Source organism: Mercenaria mercenaria, chromosome 8 (genome assembly GCF_021730395.1).
Source record: "Mercenaria mercenaria strain notata chromosome 8, MADL_Memer_1, whole genome shotgun sequence".
NCBI classification, from domain to species: Eukaryota; Metazoa; Mollusca; class Bivalvia; order Venerida; family Veneridae; genus Mercenaria; species Mercenaria mercenaria.
Window position 1 is genome coordinate 25,573,534 of NC_069368.1, and position 20,990 is coordinate 25,594,523.

At 36.2% G+C, this 20,990-nt stretch overlaps 2 protein-coding genes across 2 annotated transcripts in view; one reads left to right on the top strand and one right to left on the bottom strand.

Annotated features, from left to right (window-relative positions):
- Positions 1–3,730: 3,730 nt before the first annotated feature.
- LOC123522827 (prostatic acid phosphatase-like) lies at positions 3,731–20,690 on the bottom strand. Its single transcript, XM_045300290.2, has 2 exons — positions 20,440–20,690; positions 3,731–13,282 (listed from the first exon to the last, which is right to left on the bottom strand). The coding sequence occupies exons 1-2, from the start codon at positions 20,560–20,562 to the stop codon at positions 12,041–12,043; spliced, it is 1,365 nt and encodes a 454-aa protein (XP_045156225.2). The 5' UTR covers positions 20,563–20,690; the 3' UTR covers positions 3,731–12,040.
- Positions 20,653–20,990, top strand: part of LOC123522826 (clumping factor A-like) — a 62,002-nt gene continuing 61,664 nt past the window's right edge. Inside the window, exon 1 of the mRNA XM_053549577.1 lies at positions 20,653–20,808. Coding sequence (XP_053405552.1) covers positions 20,686–20,808 — 123 coding nt within the window. The 5' untranslated portion in view covers positions 20,653–20,685. The remainder of the gene's footprint in view (positions 20,809–20,990) is intronic.

Sequence of the window (20,990 nt, forward strand, 5' to 3'; positions counted from 1 at the left end):
CACCAGTGTCATAAACAGATCCACTTGTGACCTTTGTACTTAACCTTTCACCTGCTGGTGGCAAGTGATTCTGCGTTTGCGACCAGAGCAGACCAAGATCAACCTGCACTTTTTAGGCTGATCATGGTCTGTACTGTTTGCTATTCAGTCAGTAAATTTTCAGTGAACAATAAATGGTACAGCCCAAATTGAATGATGGACCAGACCATTTTAGTAATTTAGCAGGGCAGAGGTTAAGCTTGAGACAAGAAAATAAGAAGATTTATGTATATGAAATTAATAGCAAAAACAACAGACTGTACAAAAACATTTGTTTTTTTTACCCTACTGCTGCCTTAAGCTAACAAAATTAATGTGCATATCTACCTTAATATATGAGATACACTAAAGGACTGATATGTAACAATATATTTCATCTACATGGCTAAAATCTATATCATCAGGTGCCCATGAGTCGCTGATACCCCTATCACTTTATCACTTCTCATTCAAATTTCGAAACACTTAAATTTGTAGTTGCACATGCATCAAAGTATCAAATTAATTCCAAGTCAAAAAGCCGAACTGAGAGGAAAATATTTCTTGTACTTGAATGTAAATGAGTTAAATCTGACACCATTTTTAAATGTAGGAGTTAATGCTGAAATAGTTGTTTTGTTTGTCTGTTAAGGGTTAATGCCATTTTTCAACAGTATTTCAGATATGCAACAGCGGGCAGTTAATCTAACCAGTGTTCCTGGATTCTATACCAGTACAAACCTGTTCTACACAAGTAACTGTCAACTTCCCCACATGAACCAGAGGTGGATGGTGAATGATTTCAAACACAACTTCTTTTTATCAAATCTTCACAGAGAAAATTCACCACCAAAATTCGCCCAAGGATCAAGCTCAATACCCTGCAATCCATAGATCTGCGCTCTCCCTTTTGAGCTAAGTGGGTAGGTTCAGTGAATAATTAAACACAAACTTAATGGTGAAATAATTAATACAAACTTGCATCTGCTAATTTTTTGATAGTTTTAACATGCATTCTTTTATTGAATACCTTGCAATTTTTAATAACCAGGGCATATATTCATTGACGTTTAAAGGCTGAAACAGAGTTACAATTGAGAATGGTAAATATACAAGTTGCCATAACACTGTAATGAAATTTTGCATAGATGTCTGTAGCTAGAGAATGAATATTCATACAAAGTTTCATTACTCTCTGTGCTACTTTAACAATTATAGAGTAAAAAGAAAATTTAGCATTTTTAAGTTAAAGTTTTACACTTTTTGAAAATGATGAATATGAATCCAGGCTCATTTAAAAAAAAAAAAATTATGGATTATTTCACTGATATTTTCATTGAAGAGTAAATCATAATCTAAGTCTATCGATCATCCACATAATTAATTATTCATTTGATTGAACATGTACTGTAACCATAGAAACTAATGTGAAAAAAATTTGTGAACACATTGTCTTGAGTTAAGATTTATCAAAATGCTGTTTGAATACATGCCCAGGCCTGTTTGTGATGATTTTTGAACATATAATCTGGTGTCTTGTCTCATGCCTGCCTTTCAATACTCTAACTCGAACTGTTTACGATCATTTTTTCTTCTTCTTTGAACTGCTACATAAACAAGAGGGCCAAGATGGCCCTAGGTCGCTCACCTAAGAAACACTCCATAACAGTGTAAAACATGTTTGACCTAGTGATTTCATGGAAACAAATATTCTGACCAATATTCATTAAGATTGGACCAAAAAATTGGTCTCTTGCAATAAAACAAGCATTTTCTTAGATATGACCTACTTTTTGACCCTAGATGACCCATGTTCAAACTCGACCTAGATTTTATCAAGGCAATCATTCTGACCAAAATTCATGAAGATCAACTGAAAAATACAGCCTCTATCACATACAGAAGTTTTTTCTTTGATTTGACCAAGTGACCTAGTTTTTGACCTCAGATGACCCATATTCAAATTCGACCTAGATTTCATTAAGGCAATCAACCTGACCAAATTTCATAAATATCAACTGAAAAAAAACAGTCTCTATCGCATACACAAAGATTTTCTTTAATTTGACCTAGTGACCTAGTTTTTGACCTCAGATAACCCATATTCAAAACCGACCTAGTTTTCATCAAGGCAATCACTCTGACCAAATTTCATGAAGATCAGTTGAAAAATACATCCTCTATTGCATACACAATGTTTTTCTTCGATTTGACCTAGTGACCTAGTTTTTGACCCCAGATGACCCATTTTCGAAAATCAGCCTAGATTTTATCAAGGTAATCATTCTGGCTAAATTTCATGAAAATCAGTTGAAAAATACAGCCTCTATTGCATATACAAAGTTTTTTCTTTGATTTGACCTAGTGACCTAGTTTTTGACCCCAGATGACCCATTTTCGAACTTGGTCTAAATTTCATCAAGGCAATTATTCTGACCAAAATTCATGAAGATCAATTGAAAATACAGCCTCTATCGCATACATAAGGTTTTTACGTGATATGACCTAGTGACCTAGTTTTTGACCCCAGATGACCCATTTTCGAACTCGGCCTAGATTTCATCAAGGCAATCATTCTGACCAAAATTCATGAAGATCAATTGAAAAATACCGCCTCTATCGCATACACAAGGTTTTTCTTTGATTTGACCTAGTGACCTAGTTTTTGACCCCAGATGACCCATTTTCGAACTCGGCCTAGATTTCATCAAGGCAATCATTCTGACCAAAATTCATGAAGATCAATTGAAAAATACAGCCTCTATCGCATACACAAGGTTTTTCTTTGATTTGACCTAGTGACCTAGTTTTTGACCCGAGATGACCCATTTTCGAACTCGGCCTAGATTTCATCAAGGTCATCATTCTGACCAATATTCATGAAGAAGAATTGAAAAATACAGCCTCTATCGCATACACAAGATTTTTCTTTGATTTGACCTAGTGACCTAGTTTTTGACCCGAGATGACCCATTTTCGAACTCGGCTTAGATTTCATCAAGGTTATCATTCTGACCAATATTCATGAAGATTAATTGAAAAATACCACCTCTATCGCACACACAAGGTTTTTCTTTGATTTGACCTAGTGACCTAGTTTTTGACCCGAGATGACCCATTTTCGAACTCGGCCTAGATTTCATCAAAGTTATCATTCTGACCAATATTCATGAAGATTAAATGGAAAATACAGCCTCTATCGCATACACAAGGTTTTTCTTTGATTTGACCTAGTGACCTAGTTTTTGACCTGAGATGACCCATTTTCGAACTCGGCCTAGATTTCATCAAGGTTATCATTCTGACCAATATTCATGAAGATTAATTGAAAAATACAGCCTCTATCGCATACACAAGCTAAATGTTGACAGACGACGGACGACAGACGACAGACGACGGACGACGGACGCCGGACATCGAGCGATCAGAAAAACTCACCTGAGCATTGCTCAGGTGAGCTAAAAATACAGGTGTCGTGAGGATAATGATACGTGTAAAATGCTTAAAGTTATTCTACTATCTTTGATGTAGCAGTCTGTCTTATTTTCAATAAAATTCCATAGGCTGACAGCTCATGGGCCACTGAGGATGAATAAAGTATGTGAATGATATAAGAATTAAATTGCGATAAAATTTCAAACGATATTTATCCTAATAAGGATACTGGACAAGGTACGTAAAATACACAAAAAAAATAATGAACATCAAAATATAACATACTATAATATAGTATTTCTTGTTTGCAATTGTTTTTGTTTTCAATAAAACAGAGGTTGCAATTACATACTAAATGTATGAACAAGCATATGTGTAGTAAATTTCTATTGTTATTATACACAGTCAAACATGTGTAAGCTGTCACCTCTATATTGTAGCCACTTGTCTTAAGCAACTGCATTTCCTATTTCTAATTTCTTTACTTTCAGAACAAAAGAACTTGTATTAAGTAACAAACTGTCTCAAAAGACCAATAAAAAAAATGCTGTTTCCTTTGAATGACTGCTTTAACGCAGGCTAGACTGTACAATAAGAGACTGATTGAATAAATCCCAGTTGATCTACAGTTAATCCTCCATTAGCCACCAATAAGCTAACTTCCTAAACTGACTTTTTGTTCTCTTTCAACTTGACTTAAGCCGGTGCTAGTAGGTGTGGGCAGTATTGCATTTTCCATTACTGCTCATGAACAGACTCAATCAAACCGAGTCTGCAATTTTCACTGTTTGCATTGTTCTTGGTGCTTCCGAGGGATCTACTTTTCAGATTATATTAAGCTGTCACCTACTTAAAGCAGCCAGTCAAACTGTGTAACTCTCTTTGCTGGCAGCTTAAGACAGGTTTGACTGTATATAGTTAAAGACTTAAGATATTTACATGTATATACTGAATTTAAACACTTTAATTTTGTAAAATGTGTTATGATCTGGATTTTAACTCTACAGACCATTCTTCACATTTGAAATAACATTACGTATGCTAAGTGGTACATGTATAAAATTGCAATCTCTCTACGTTCAAGGTTGCCTACATTAAAATATGCCTTAGCCTTATTCTTAAATGAACCAATATGCATGCATGCTGTATGTTGCAATTCTGCTTGACATGGTAAATCACTGTGTCAGTATCTAATGTTTGTTACTCATATGGGCAGGAGGTTGTAAACTGAAGTTTGAAAACCAGTCTAAGAATGTGGCATTTCCATTGGTCGATTTCAAAACGTAAGTTCAGAAACAACCAATCAGATTCTGAAGTTCGGAGACTGGTCTACAAATTCTGATTCACATCCTTAAACACTGGTTATGATATGGAACAACTCCTGTGTTCTAACTATTTATTGTATGAACACAGAAGGGACAATGTGGTTACCATGCAAATGAAGGGACACAACTCTTCAGGCCTTCAGGGCTGCAGTATTCTTTTGAAAATATACATCATACATTATGAAAATATTCAACATACATTATGAAAATATTCAACAAACATTATGAAAATATTCAACATATATTACGAAAATATTCAACATATATTATGAAAATATTCAACATACATTATGAAAATAGGTGACTGATACTGTATAATATGCAACAGACACAAATATCATGGACTAAAATATAAATAAACTATTGAAATATGTACTGTATATTCCCTATTTAATGCCCTCCCCCGACCCCATATTTTCCACAAAAAAAAAGTGAAGTGACTACCAGCAATGTGGTAGCGCTATTGTTGTTAAAATTCATTCATTTCATGTTGGATGAGTTTACATTTACTGAAACAATTTTAAGAACTTAATAAAAGCCCCCATTCTGCAAATTGTAATGTTGGCACGGGTGTTAATTAGGGAATATACAGCAACAGTCAATTCCTATCTTGTTTAATATACAGAGTAATTATAAATTTACAATAACATCTAAATAAAACAAGTAACATAAATCCAATGAAAATATACCAACATCTAAGAAAAAGCTAGTAACAAGTAATGAGGTAAAACTGCAGGTACAAAATAAATAATAACGAAAATGTACCCAATTGATCAAAACTTCAGCATTAACTTACCAGTAAGCAACTGCTGGATGCTTAACAAGAACACCGCCTTGCGGGTGCTGACGCTCATCTGATTTTTTTGTATAATAGAAATATTGTCCTACCCATGATTTTTTAAGTCTAAAAAGGGCCATCATTCTTGCAAAAAGCTGGGTTGAGTTATGTTTCTTGACGTACAGCGTCCGCTTATGATGGTGAAAAATTGTTGCAAGTTTTAAAGCGATAGCTTTGATAGTTTATGAGAAAAGCTGACTTAAACATAATACTCAACCAAGAAAACTGATTTTCTAAGTCCAAATGGGGCAATAATTCTTGCAAAAAGCAGGATGGAGTTATGTTTCTTGATGTACAGGGTCATCTTATGATGGTGAACAAGTATTGCAAGTTTCAAAGCAAAAGCTTTGATAGTTTAGGAGAAAAGCTGATCTAAACATAAAACTTAACCAGGCAACGCTGACGCCAACGTAGACGCCAACGCAGACGCCGATCAAGTGATGACAATAACTCATCATTTTTATTTAAAAAAAAAAAATGATGAGCTAAAAATAGTCTAGGCTACAATTTACTACTGTACCTGGTAGAAATGAGTATCATCTACTTTCATATAAAATTCTAAAATATTATGGAATGTCTAACAGAAAGTTGACTTTATATTAAAGTCATCCTCAAGCCTTTCATAACACTGAAAGATTTTTTTATTCAAATCGGTCCATTACAAAAAAAGAAAATGACTGATTATGGGAGCAGCCATTTATTAATAACTGAGTTTATATCCAAGAGCTCATGACATCATTTAAACTCTGCTAGATAATAATAGTATTTTACAAAATTGCCTTTAAATAGAATAATTTCGAATGTTGCTTGACATAAACATTTAAGCATGATAATTCCTTTCCTTGTTGTTGTAAAAGTGCAGAAATCATTTTATAGAATTAAGGATATACTGTTCAATTAAATATCCGAAAAGTACTAAATCAGCCAATCTGTTTCATGCTGCCATGGAAACAAAATGGCTGTCCATATGACCAAAAATTAAAACGAAAATATTTTCCTCATTTTTAGCCAATACTGAACATTCTTTCACTTCCTTAAATAAAATCTTTATTCATTCATTATTTTTGGCTAAGCCCTGTTTTTCAAAAGTATATCAGTTATGTAATTGCTGGTGGTTAACTTTACAAGCGTACCTATGTTTTGTAACAGTACTAGTCCGTTCTAAGCAAGTAACTGCCAACTTCTCCACAGAAATCAGAGGTGGAGGATGAAATGGCTTCAAAAAAAACAAGGACCACAACTTTCTGTTGTTACCCTGAGTTATTTTTTTAGTTTAAATTTTTTTTATGGTATTGTTGATAATTAAGTCAAATTTTCTACCTCAAATGATGGCTATGATTTATTTAATTTTAAGAAACTAATATTTATCTTACCCTATGTAAATTAAAAGAAGGATAAATGAAACACATGTCATATATAAAGTATGTTTGAAGGGAAGGATGCCTTGTTTGATATAATTATGTAGTTGTCACAGAGATACAGTTTGAGATTTGCATCCAAAACTTCAATAGAATTTTCCAAGTTGAAACAAGAGTGCAAGAATGTCACAATATACGCCCGTCACAGCAAATTTCTTTATACTAGCACCTGTATTTGCAAATGGAATTTTAATTTTGTAGTTGTTTACAAAAAAAATTATTGTAATTCTTTTATTTTTGTAAGTCCACAAAAAAAATCCTTACCAGGTAGAGATACCTTAAAATACACCCAAAATTTGAAAGTAACATCAATGCTGTACCACAGAAAAGTGGTCTTGGTTTTTCCCTACGGTCAATTATAAAAAAGTTACAATGTAAGTTATTTATAGTAACAACTAAGGGAAGTTAATCTTTAAAGAGAGAAAAAAAAAAAAAAATAAAAAATAAAAAAAAAAATAAACTTGCAAGTCCATACAAAAATCCTTACCAGGTAGAGATAGCTCAAAATACACCTCAGAATTGGATGTAACATGCATGTTGTACTACAAAAAAGTGGTCTAGATTTTCCCCTACGACTAGTAATGAAAAAGTTACAATATAAGCTATTTATAGTAACAAAAAAGGAAGTAATTCTAAAAAGGGACCAGTGCATGACACTCCCTCTCATGATGGTGTACAATTGTGCCAAGTTACATCAAAATCCCTCCATGCATGAAGAGGAAATGCTCCGGACAAAGTCATTCTTGTATCTGACCTTTGGCCTCTAAGTGTGACCTTGACCTTAGACCTAGGGACCTGGTTCTTGCGCATGACACTCCGTCTCATGCTTGTGAATATTTGTGCCAAGTTATATCAAAATCCCTCAATGCATGAAGAAGAAATGCTCCGGACAAAGTTTTCATTCTTGTATCCTTGACCTCTAAGTGTGACCTTGACCTTAGACCTAGGGACCTGGTTCTTGCACATGACACTCCGTCTCATGATGGTGAACAATTGTGCCAAGCTACATCAAAGTCCTTTCATGCATGAAGAAGATATGCTCCGGACAAAGTTTTCATTCTTGTATCCTTTGACCTCTAAGTGTGACCTTGACCTCAGACCTAGAGACCTGGTTCTTGCGCATGACACTCCCTCTCATGATGGTGAACAATTGTGCCAAGCTACATCAAAATCATTCTTGAATTTTTCGTTCTTGTGTCCTTTGACCTCTAAGTGTGAACTTGACCTTAAAACCTAGGGACCTGGTTCTTGCGCATGACACTCCGTCTCATGATGATGAACAATTGTGCCAATTTTCATCAAAATCCCTCCATGCATGAAGAAGATATGCTCTGGACAAAGTCATTCTTGAATTTGACCTTTGACCTCTAAGTGTGACTTTGACCTTAGACCTAGGGACCTGGTTCTTGCACACGGCACTCCGTCTCATGATGGTGAACAACTGTGCCAAGTTTCATCAAAATCCCACCATGCATGTAAAAGATATGCTCTGGACAAAGTCTGTGGACGCCGCCCGCCAGGGGCGTTCCCATAATACGTCCCATTTTTCAAATGGACGTATAACAAGAGTGCCAGAATGTCACAATAATACGGCGGTCAAAGCAAATATCCACAAGCTATCGTAATTCTTTTGTTTTTTTAAGTCCACAAAAAAAATCCTTACCAGGTAGAGATACTTTAAAATACACCTAAAATTTGAAAAGAACATCTATGTTGTAACACAGAAAAGTGGTCTTAATTCTTCCCTACAGTCAATTATAAAAAAGTTACAATAAATGTTATTTATAGTACTACAACTAAGGGAAGTAAATCCCCCCTAAAAAACTTCCACGTCCACACAAAAACCCTTACCAGGTAGAGATAGGTAAAAAAAACACATAAAAATTGGATGTAACATCATGTTGTACTACAGAAAAGTGAACTTGAATTTTCCCTACAACCAGTAATAAAAAATTTATATGCTATTTATAGTAACAACAAAGGGAAGCAATTCGAAACTAGGGACCCGGTTCTTGCACATGACACTCTGTCTCATGATGGTGTACAACTGTACCAAGTTACATCAAAATCTCTCCATACATCAAGAAGAAATGCTCCGGGCAATCATTCTTGTATGTGACATTTGGCCTCTAAGTGTGATCTTGACTTTAGACCTAGGGACCTGGTTCTTAGGCATGAAACTCAGTCTCATGGTGGTGAACATTAATTTTGTGCCAAGTTATACCAAAATACCTCTATGCATGAAGAAGAAATGCTATGGACAAAGTTTTCATTCTTGTATCCATTGACCTCTAAGTTTGACCTTGACCTTTGACCTAGGGACCTGGTTCTTGCACACTCCATCTCATGATGGTGAACAATTGCGCAAAGTTACATCAAAATTCCTCCTTGCATGAAGAAGATATTCTCCGGACAAAGCCATTCTTGAATTGATCTTTGACCTCTAAGTGTGACCTTGACCTTAGACTCAGGGACCTGATTTTTTGCGCATGACACTCCTTTATATGATTGTGAACAATTGTACAAAGTGATATAAAAATCCCTCCATACATGAAGAAGATATGCTCTGGACAATGTCAGTGGACGCGGCCCGCCCATCCTCCCCGTCCGCCCACCAGGGGCATTCCCATAATACGTCCTGTTTTTCAAACAGGCGTATAAAAGGGTCATAATTTGCAACTTAATTATTTTAGTCAGTTTAAGAAATCAAGCAATGAGATATGACCATGCATGCAAAACTTTAACTTGTGCATGACACCAACAACACTTGAGGGAGCAGAATAGCTAAAAGGTCACACAATTTTTAAAAAAATAACCTGAACCAAGCTAAAGAAAATTATAAATTCAACAATTACCACACCTTGATAAAAGAATTAATAAAAAAGATTTAAAATAAATAAACTTACTAAATCTGAAGTTATTAAGCTAGTTAACACAGTTCCCTAGCCTAATCAACAATGTCTAAGCTGAACAAGGGCAACAACTCATTATAGTTAAACAAGGGCATTAATTTCAATTAATTTCAACCCAAAGTTCTCTAGCTTGACTTTGTAAGCCTTGTGTAAAATTTCAGTCCAATATGATGCAGCTGTTACTAAGGTTAACATTAGTTAACCTGAATTTTAAAACCAAAGGTTATCTGATCTGATTATTTCTGTAGGTACGAGTCACTGTGTGAAGCTACAATCATATACATATATGAGCCCGTGCCATGAGAAAACCAACATCCGCGCAGTCTGGTCAGGATCCATGCTGTTCGCTAACAGTTTCTCCAATTCCAATAGGCTTTAAAAGCGAACAGCATGGATCCTGACCAGACTGCGCGGATGCGCAGGCTGGTCTGGATCCATGCTGGTCGCAAACCCACTATGTTGGTTTTCTCATGGCGCGGCTCATATTTAGTTGTTGATGAGATACAGCTTGATAGTTACGTAAAAAACTTGAACTCAATTTTCTATGTCCAAAAAAGGCCATAATTTACATTAATTTCAACAAAAGGTTACTGTAAAATCATTTAATTTCGTGGGCATGACATTTCGTGGTTTTGCTCAAAATGGCAATTTCGTGGGGATATGAATTTATGGATTTCAACTTCTGAACATAACATGAATGGGAATTTTACTTGTTCGTTGGGATTAAATTTCATGGATTGACGAAAATAAGTCCCCCATGAATATTAATGATTTCACAGTATCTTACTTGGTTTACGTCAGCAGGTTTGAACTTTGACGACTGGGAAGTATTTTGTGGAGTTTCAATACACACAGCTATTACAGTGACTCAACTTGTAAGTTTCATGCAAATATATATTTTTTTTCTTAAGTTTCAATGCAACACATGTGACAGCTACTGAGATATGAACATGCATGTATCTAATGCTGAACTTTAACTGATGCCGATATTCCAAAAAGCAGAATCATGGCTCCCACTGTTCTTTAAACAGTCAAGCTAAAAATAGTACAAACTTGCTTTTAAGGTACTTAAAATGTGGTAAAACACTCATGATCTTTGTTCCTATTTATAGAAATAGTACGCTTTATAAAATTCTTCAGATCTTTCAAATGTCACTGCAGGAACTTTTTTTTGAATTTGAAAATAATTTTATCATATTTTTGTGCCCAGGGAAATCTGCATGCAAATTTTTGGCCTATAAATATTAAAATTTATTTTTAACATTCCATTGTTTTGTTTAAAAAAAATAGCTGAAACCTACAATCGTAATGAAAAACATCCTATGAAATTTTTATGATAAATTGAAACTGTTCATTTTTTTTAAACATTGGGGCCATAACGGCCAAAGATCGCTCAACTGAGTTTCACAACTGGCTTAAACAAATTTGGTAGATATTCAACTAAGCAATATTTGTGTGAAAGCATTTGGAAATCAAACCTTCAGTCTTTGACAAAAAGATTCTCAAAATTTACAGGTACCGGTATGTTTTATCACAAGTCAATAGGAGTTGATGAAATTTGGCAGACATCACCCAAGGGACATTTCAACTAAATCATTTTGAAATTGAGGAAATGGTTTCAAAGCAGATTTTCAATGTTTGTTATGTACACATATAAAGAAAACCAGCCCAGCCCTGTGGCAGCCTTGTTTTTTTTCTTAAATCAACATGACTTACTCAAAATTTAACAGAGGGTCACTCATAATACATTGCTGAGAAATTACTTTAAAATCAGGTCAGTTGTTTCTGCAGAAAACTGTTTTTAAGTTTTTTGTTTTGGTTGCCTGGCAACCAGAAATTTGTATGGATGACCTATAGGACCTCTCCAGGAACATTCTTGTGAAATCTGAATTGAACTAGCTTTGTGGCTTAGAAGGCAAAAATGTAATTGTGGACGATGGCCACACACACACGGACATTCAACAATCCCAACAACCCATGTGCACTGACATTAAAATGCTCTAAAAACATAGATATTTCTAACAAGCTTGCCCGATCTTTCACTATATTATAACATTACCATTACTTTTACTTTCCTAAATAAAGTCATGAAACCTATGACATTTCTAATGGAACTGGCATATAGTCGTGTGTATTTGCTAATCTGTCTCTTTTAACGCAGCATAAAACAGCCACAATAATCACCATCAGTACTATCAGACATAATAAAACAATAACAGTAATTGTAGACACTTCTGGGCTACCACTTACAGCAGAGACTTCCGGGCCACTAGGTTCCGAAGGACCTTCTGAGCTACCAGATTGTGTGTTACTAGTGCTTTTCACCCCACATGCCTTCCTTATATCATCTGGGACTGAAGGTCTCATTAATTGAGCAAATTTATCAAGGGGGCATAAGTCATCACAATCAGGTAATGTTAAAATATATGGGTCCGTGTCATTGCCAGTCTCGTTCTTGTATAAAAACTGCACTGCAAAATCTCCAGGTTGTAATTCGTGTAACTCGACAATCACACATGCTGTGTACGGAGGCTGTTTGTCATTGAAAATTCCCAGGGTTGTTAGGAAAAACTGTACTGTTGAATCATGTGCAGAGTACATGAACAGTTTCTGAGGGGTAGATATGTCTTGCTTACTTTTGTTGATCATGTGGTCCAACATTTCCCCGACAAGAACTCCACCTTTTAAATAAGCAAAATCCCTTGGTGAACTGGCAACACTTGTATAAATATCCCTTAACTGTACAATTTGATAAAAAACTTCATTAGTTACCCAGTCTGGTAACACATATTCGCTTGATTCCTGGCAAAAGATTGGATCAAGCACATGACCTATTCCGTCCCAAGTATTTGGCTCACCCGAGTACAGGGAAACAGTGCTGTAAAAGTCACTAAACTCTTCCATTGTCTGTTGAATAATTGGATTATTTTCGTTGGTTTTATTTTTAGCTGCTTCATAGACAGGACATGGATGGTCTGGAATTAAAAGGTAGTCCTCTTCTAACGGAACGGTATGAACTGGTATAGGCTGCCAAGTTATTTCTTCATTCCATAATCTGTCTTCTTGAATAGGTGGAAAAAGTCCTGCCAAGACGCTATATGCACTCATCAATGCTCTATCAAAAGAAGTGCTACGAACGTATACTTCAGACCTTGTGTATTCTGAACTTAAAAATTGTGTTGACACATATTCTTGCCTCAAGAATGTACCAAGTTCAAACTCCTGCTGCATTCCTTCTGTGGACAACTGACCATATCCCTGTGGCCAGTCAGATTCCTGATATATGTCATTTGTGTAGTTATGAGTTGGACTACGATCTCCATGTCTATACAAAACCTGAAAAAGATGAAAAAAATATAAATTAAAACAAGTGACCGAGTATTGCAATACATAATTCCCCTACAACTGAAATGTTTTTGGCATGCAGCTTATTAGTCAATGAGCCGTGCCATGAGAAAACCAACATAGTGGGTTTGCGTCCAGCATGGATCCAGACAAGCCTGCGCAGGCTGGTCTGGATCCATGCTGGTCGCAAACCCATTATGTTGGTTTTCTCATAGCACAGCTCAAATGTTTTCTCTGCTTATCACTCACAACTTCTCTACAAGGAACAGCATGTAAGGACAATTATTGTAAGATTCTTACATGATCATAAAATTTAATTACGGTAAGTGTAATGCAGAATATTTGAACCATTTAGGTGATACTACCTTGCAGTGGAAACTTTGAAACTCATTCTATTAAAATCATAAGAATCAGAAAATGAAAGAAAATGTTTGTATTCTTTACTTTAACAAAGCTTAAAGAATAAATTAATATTTACTGTATAAAAGGTTAATTCTGAAACAACCCAATCTGTTTTCCTGTTAAAATAGAAGACTGACAATTGTACTTTATAATGCAACAATTTTCTGCTTGTACACTACAATTATAACATTATAGCATCAAACATCATAGCATCAAACATAGTGTCAAACATTATAGCGTCAAACATTATAGCAACAAACATAGCAGCTGCTGGAAAAGAAACCCACACAAAACTGGCAAACATTTGGTAGATGTCATCAAGAATATACAAAAACAATCCTTGATAACGTGTTAAAATCTAAATAATATATCTCCAAAAAAAGTTATTTGCTTTTGAATAAAATCATTGTTTGTAGTTTAGATGCATATTATTACAGCACTTGGGCTGCACCCTTGTGATATAATTCCTTCACATTTTAACACCAAAAGCTATGGCCAGTGTGATTTTGGCAAAGGAATAATAATAATATTTTCTCAAAATTTAGACCAAGAAACACAACAGAGGCCACCATTCCATACCTGTATTTTATAATTTTTCCCCCTGACCCCCCATTCATAAAGAGGGTACTCACCCCTCCTTTACCTTAAAATTTTGGACCTAAAAATGCACCAGAGGCCACTATTTCATGCCTGTATTTCAAAATTTCCCAGGGGGAAAGCCCCCTGACCTCCCCCCCAATCAAAAGGGTACTAACCTCTCCATTATCTCACAATTTTGGACCCCCCCCCCCTCCCCACCGCACCCCCACCCCATCCCCCAATAAGAGTTTTACAATCAAATAATGAAAACAAACTGTAAAAATGGCTGTTGCAACATGCACAGTGTGTTGGAGAATACAGCCACTGGACGCCCCCTCCCCCTATGTGTTGCTGACTTCGATATTTTTTGGCGGAAAAAAAATTAGGGCCAGTGGAAACCCTGCTTATTGGGATGACTTATTTGAAGTTATTTCATAACCTGATATCAAATATTGCCATCCCTCAAAAAACATCCAGGACAGCAGCCAGATAAACATTCCAACATAAAACTTTGCAGATACTATAACACGAAAACAAAAGCTGTCTGTTGACAGCGCGCTTGACGATTCAAAGAATTGATGGAAGTATGGGGTCAAAATATTACCAGAGATTTAAGACAAAAGAAGTAAAATCAGTAAGACAAACAATGAACCAGTAATTGCGGATTTTGATAAGTCTTGCACTATACTGTAAAATCATTTAATTTCTTGGGCATGAAATTTCGTGGTTTTGGTCAAAACAGCAATTTCGTGGGGATATGAATTCGTGGATAATAACTTTTAAACATAAATGGATGGGAATTTAACTTGTTTGTTGGGATTAAATTTCGTGGATTGACACAACCACGAAATCCAATAAAGTTAGTCCCCCACGAATATAAATGTTTTCACAGTACGGCAATGTGACCATGGTGGTAAGCAAGTGTTCAAAGTTGCTCTTGCTCTCCTGTTGTGGAGGTATGACTTAATCCACCTCAGCATGTGACCTCCTACTCCAGTCCTCATCAGCTTGACGAGGAGTCCATCAGTCCAGACTTTGTCAAACGCCCTCTGCAGATCAATCCATGCTGTAAGCACGACTTTCTGCTCTTGGGAAGGCGTCCTCTATCTCTTGCGATAGATAAGTGGTCTGGTCCTCAGTGAAGCGGAAATGTCTGAAGCCAGCTTGTTGCGTTGCGAATACGTTGTAAGTCTCCATGTACCACTTCAGGCGTGCATTCACAATCCTCTCCATGGTCTTTCCAACACAGCTGGTTAGGCTGATTGGGCGATTGCTTGCAGCCTTCTTTGGATCCTTCCCTTTCTTGTGGATGGGGATCATGACTGCTTCGTACATGAGGCAAAGAAACTCAACCGCGAGTTCAAAACTGAGCTGAGCATACCAACGACTCCCCTGGGTAGTGAAGACATTATAAACCCACTAGCGAATGGTCTGTCCTCAGTGACTGTGAGACTTGCTGTTCTTCGTCTTGACCCCGGGAAGCAAGAGGATGAAGGCAATCAGAAGAACCTCACATTTGCTATGATCAATGAAGACTATCCTCCGGAATCATGGACTCATGTCTATACAGACAGATCAGTCACATATGCTGTCAAAGATGGAGGAGCAGGAGTTTTCATTCAATACCCATCTGGCAAGAGAGAAACACTACATGCAGCCACAGGAAAACACTGCAGCAATTACAAGGCAGAGACTGAATCACTCATGAAGGCTGTCTCAATGATTGAAGACTCGGCAGGAGAAAGCTCCTCAGTCGTCTTTCTCACAGATCTATGCACTGTCTGTCAAGGAAGCTCTGATCAAAAATAAAGTTCCACAGCTAGCCAGGAGAATGCAAAGCCTGAGTATAACCTGCAAAGTACCACTTCAGTGGATTCCATCCCATTGTGGACTTGCAGGCAATGAAGAGGCAGACAAACTGGCTAATCTAGGAGCTCAGTCAGAACAACCAACAAAACCTGTGAGTTACAAGGAGAAAGTCACCATCATCAAGGCACTAACAAGACCAAGGATGGAGGAAGATGCTTTTCATCTCCTTGATCGGTCTGAACAAGTGATGATTGTCAGGCTCCGCTCAGGGCGCAACAAGCTCAATGCTCACATGTACAAGAAATACAGACTGGCATCATCGCCAACTTGTCCATGTGGGGAAGAAGATCAGACTGCGGAGCATATACTTCAGAGATGTAAAAGGCATGACCAGGAGCATGCTGCAACTTGGCCGATAGATACCTCAATCCACCAGAAAGTGTATGGAGGCACTGAGGATCTGTGGCAAACCACAAGTTTCATCGAGGCTACTGGTCATTGCTGGTCTGACGTAGTCGCGAACGACAAGAAGAAGAAGCAACTGCTGATTGGTTGAGTGTATATAAGGATATCTTTCAATGACCTCAATGAGTACAGCGCTTCAGGGTATAGCGGATTTTAGGGTATAGAGGACAGATTGATAAATTTTATATTTAGACTTGAACTATTGTATAAACTTTCCTATCATTCTTTTACTGGCATGCAAACAGACATTCTGACATACATTTTAAATATTTGCTTGTTGTGTTATTTTTCATATGTTATCAAATGTAAAATAAAGCTATCCCCTATAGACTAAATCAGTGTATATGTAAACAAGAGCACCGCCAAAGCGGGGCAATATACGCCCGAAGGCTTACATCATAGGATGGGAGCAAAATTTTAAGAAGTTGACTGTTGTAGCCACAAAGGACTGGAACAACAAAACGAAAACTTCAAAAAACAAATCTAAGTCCGCAAAAAAATATTCGAAGTCTACAAAAAAATCCTTATCAGGTACAGGTATGTAAAAATACACCTTAAAATTGGAGGTACCATCCATGTTGTACCACAGAAAAGTAGTCTTGGTTTTTCCCTACGGCCAATAATAAAAAAGTTTCAAAATAAGCTATTTATAGTAACATAAAAGGGAAATAATTCAAAAAAAAAATTATTGTAAGTACAAAAAAGAGATCTGCCAAATAAAAACAAGAGCACTGCAATGCAGAGCAATATACACAAAGCAAAGTCATATATGACCTTTGACCCTTAAGTGTGACTTTGACCTTGAAGCGAGTCATCCGGAACATGCGCTCTGCACATCGTTACAATGTGGTGAACATTTCTGCCAAGTTTCTTTAAAATCCTTCCAGCAGTTCAAGAGTTACAGACTGTAAAATCAAACTGATATGACTTTTGACCCCTAAGTGTGACCTTGACCTTGAAGCAAGTCATCCGGAACATGCGCTCTGCACGTCATCTTGGTGTGGTGAACATTTGTGTCAAGTTTCTTTGAAATCCTTCAAGGGGTTCAAGAGTTACAGAGCGGACACGAAACAAACTGATATGACCTTTGACTCCTAAGTGTGACTTTGACCTTGAAGCGAGACATCCAAAACATGCACTCTGCACATCGTCTCGGTGTGGTGAACATTTGTGTAAAGTTTCCTTGAAATCCTTCAAGGGGTTCAAGAGTTACAGAACGGACACAAAATTGCTAATGGACAGACGGACGGACAGACAGACGGACACCAGCGTCATAACATAATACGTCCCTTCGGGCGTATAAAAACGTCAGTGAATGAAAAGTATTTGATAGAAATTTAAAAAGCTGAATGTTTTTGAAAAGAGAATATATTATTATTCTGATTTATAGTAAAGAAATCTTTGAAAGTTTGTTAAGATGTGGATTTTAAACCTAATAATGGAAAAAATGACCAAAGCTTATGAATGACTACAACTATACAGCAGTGTAACTGAAATGTTGAAATCCTTAGAATGGAAAACTCTCCAGTATTGTAGGTTAAACTGTTCATTACTTTTGTTTTACAAAGTAAGGAACTAGACCGTTGCAATTGACCAAGGTTACTTGACCCCCATTAGAAATCTGAACTACTTGATCCCTTATTCCAGCACTCAATACTTTGCTAACTCTTATTTTCCTAGAACCATCCATCTCTGGAACTCCCTCCCCACATCAGTCAAAGCTAGCCCCAGCCTCAGTATCTTTACAGAGAGGCTGGCGGCGGTCACTATGTAATTCTTCCATTCTGTCCTATTTTAACTGTAGCATACTGTCCTTTTATCTTTTACTTTTAATACTGTAATATACTTAATTTCTTTAACAACTGTTTCTCTGACAGCGCCGACCAGTCATAATCAGAAATCGTTTGTTGGTTGTACAGGCTGGTAACATTGCCTGATCGGGCTTATGACACAAAAAGTAATATTTCTTGAAAAATAATGAAGATATTTCTTTCAAACTTGGTCCATTTATTAAGCATAACAAATGATACAAATTAGAATAAAAATAACTTGGTTGTCTTCAGTTTTGGTAGAATTATTTCCCCTTTTCAGATTTTTATGACGCATAATCTTTGAAGTCCAAAAAACAATGTTCTAATGCAAAGTTTAAAACAAAAAAGGGTTAAATGGCTTTCTAATGCTCTAAATTATTGCGCTAGTACATGAATGTATACATTTTACTCTGCTTTTACTTACACCATTATAGAGAAATGTTAGTTCTAAAAAAATTGCTCATACATCTGCGCTAGAAACAAAGTATTTACCCTAAATATATAGAATAAAGGTATTGGCGCACAAGTTTGGAGCAATAGAAAGCCATTGAACCCTTTTCTGTTTTAAACATTGCATTAAAACATAATTTTTTTGGACTTCAAAAATTATTCATCATAAAAATCTGAAAAAGGGAAGTAATTCTAACTCAAATGAAGGCAACAAAGTTATTTCTATCTTGATAAGCATTATATGTAACGCTTAATAAATGGACCAAGTTTGAAAGAAATATCTTCATTATTTTTCAAGAAATATTACTTTTTATGTCGTAAGCATGATCGGGCAATGTTACCAGCCTGTTGTAATGTAGATGTAGATGAAGGTATCCTGTACACCCTAAATCAGCACAATGTCATATGTAAACAATGGCTTGGAGACAAAAAACACATGAATTTATATTAAAAGCTGAATGTTTTAAGAAAAATAGATGTTTTCTGTCTGATATACTAAAAACAAGAGCTGTCAGTGGACAGCGGGCTCGACTATTCTCAGTGCTTGATAGTATAATATAAGCAATGAGTAAAACTTTAACATAACTATAAGCATATTCTAAGTCGAAATGGGGCCATAATTCAGTCAAAATGATTGATAGAGTTGCCTCCTACTTTTTACAGACTGGGGTCATGATGGTAAACAAGTATGCAAAATATGAAAGCAATATCTCAGTGGACTTTGAAAATATTTGGGGTGGTACGCAAACTTTAACATTTATTCTAAGTAGAAATGGGGCCATAATTCAGTCAAAATGCTTGATAGAGTTGCCTCCTCCATTTTACAGACTTGGGTCATGATGGTAAACAAGTATGCAAAATATGAAAGCAATATCTCAATGGACTTTGAAAATATTTGGGGTGGTACGCAAACTTTAACATTCATTTAATGAATGGCCATAATCAGTCAAATCTGTAGAGTCCTATTACAGATGGGTCCTGGGTAAAGTAGCAAATAACATATCAAGGACTGAATATTTGGGTACCACTTTAATTTATCTAAGTCGAAAAGGGGCCTAATTAGTCAAATGCTTGATAGAGTTGCCTCCTCCTTTTTACAGACTGAGGTCATGACGGTAAACAAGTACGCAAAATATGAAAGCAATACCTCAATGGACTTTGAGAATATTTGGGGTGGTACACAAACTTTAAATTTATTCTAAGTCGAAAAGGGGCCATAATTTAGTCAAAATGCTTGATAGAGTTGCCTCCTCTTTTTTACAGACTGGGGTCATGATGGTAAACAAGTATGCAAAATATGAAAGCAATATCTCAATGGACTTTGAAAATATTTGGGGTGGTACGCAAACTTTAACATTTGTGTGATGCTCACGCTCACGCTGATGCCGGGGCGAGTAGGATAGCTCCCCTATTCTTCGAATAGTCGAGCTAAAAACTACTATTTTCATTTCTTTGAATTGGAATGCAGGAAAAATTAGTTAGCTATACCCTAAAGCACTGTCATATGAGCACTGTAAAACTACAGAGTTACACTAAGTGTTATCCAATTTTATCAGAGTTTATAGTTGTTATTTTCTGTTTGGACCTGAGGTTATAGTACAAGTACAGTACGTAGGCTATCTCTAAATTTACCTGTACAAGTCTCAATGTAGGCACAGTCTCAGGTGGATCTGAAAATTCCGGATTATCTTCATCAAAGAATCCGATATCTCCACTTGTGACTGTTAAAATACTAATGAAAATTATCAATTTCATTTTGCCATCATTACACGTTTATTTACATGATTATATTTCAAATGATATTTGACATTACGGACGTGTAGCTGCAAATGGCGGTGCAACTACCAAGGGAGATAACTTGACACTTTCTCGCGAATAATGGCGGAAAAGCGGAGGAAGCGAAAAACTGTTCTTATTCAGGAGTCCAGCTCCTCAGACGAAGAAACATCTCCGTTTAAAGAGGACAATGATGCTTTATCAGACCCTTTGTTATCACCAAAGGTTGTTGACAGACAATTGTGATATCTGTTTTTACATATTTATTAATTTTACTATAGAAGTCGGCTAAACATAATTTCGGACAATTTACATGATGAAACTTATTTTTCAGTCTCTTTTTTATTTGTATCGTATTAATAGAAAAACGGTTAATTGTGTTATTGAATAAAAAATGCACTGATGAA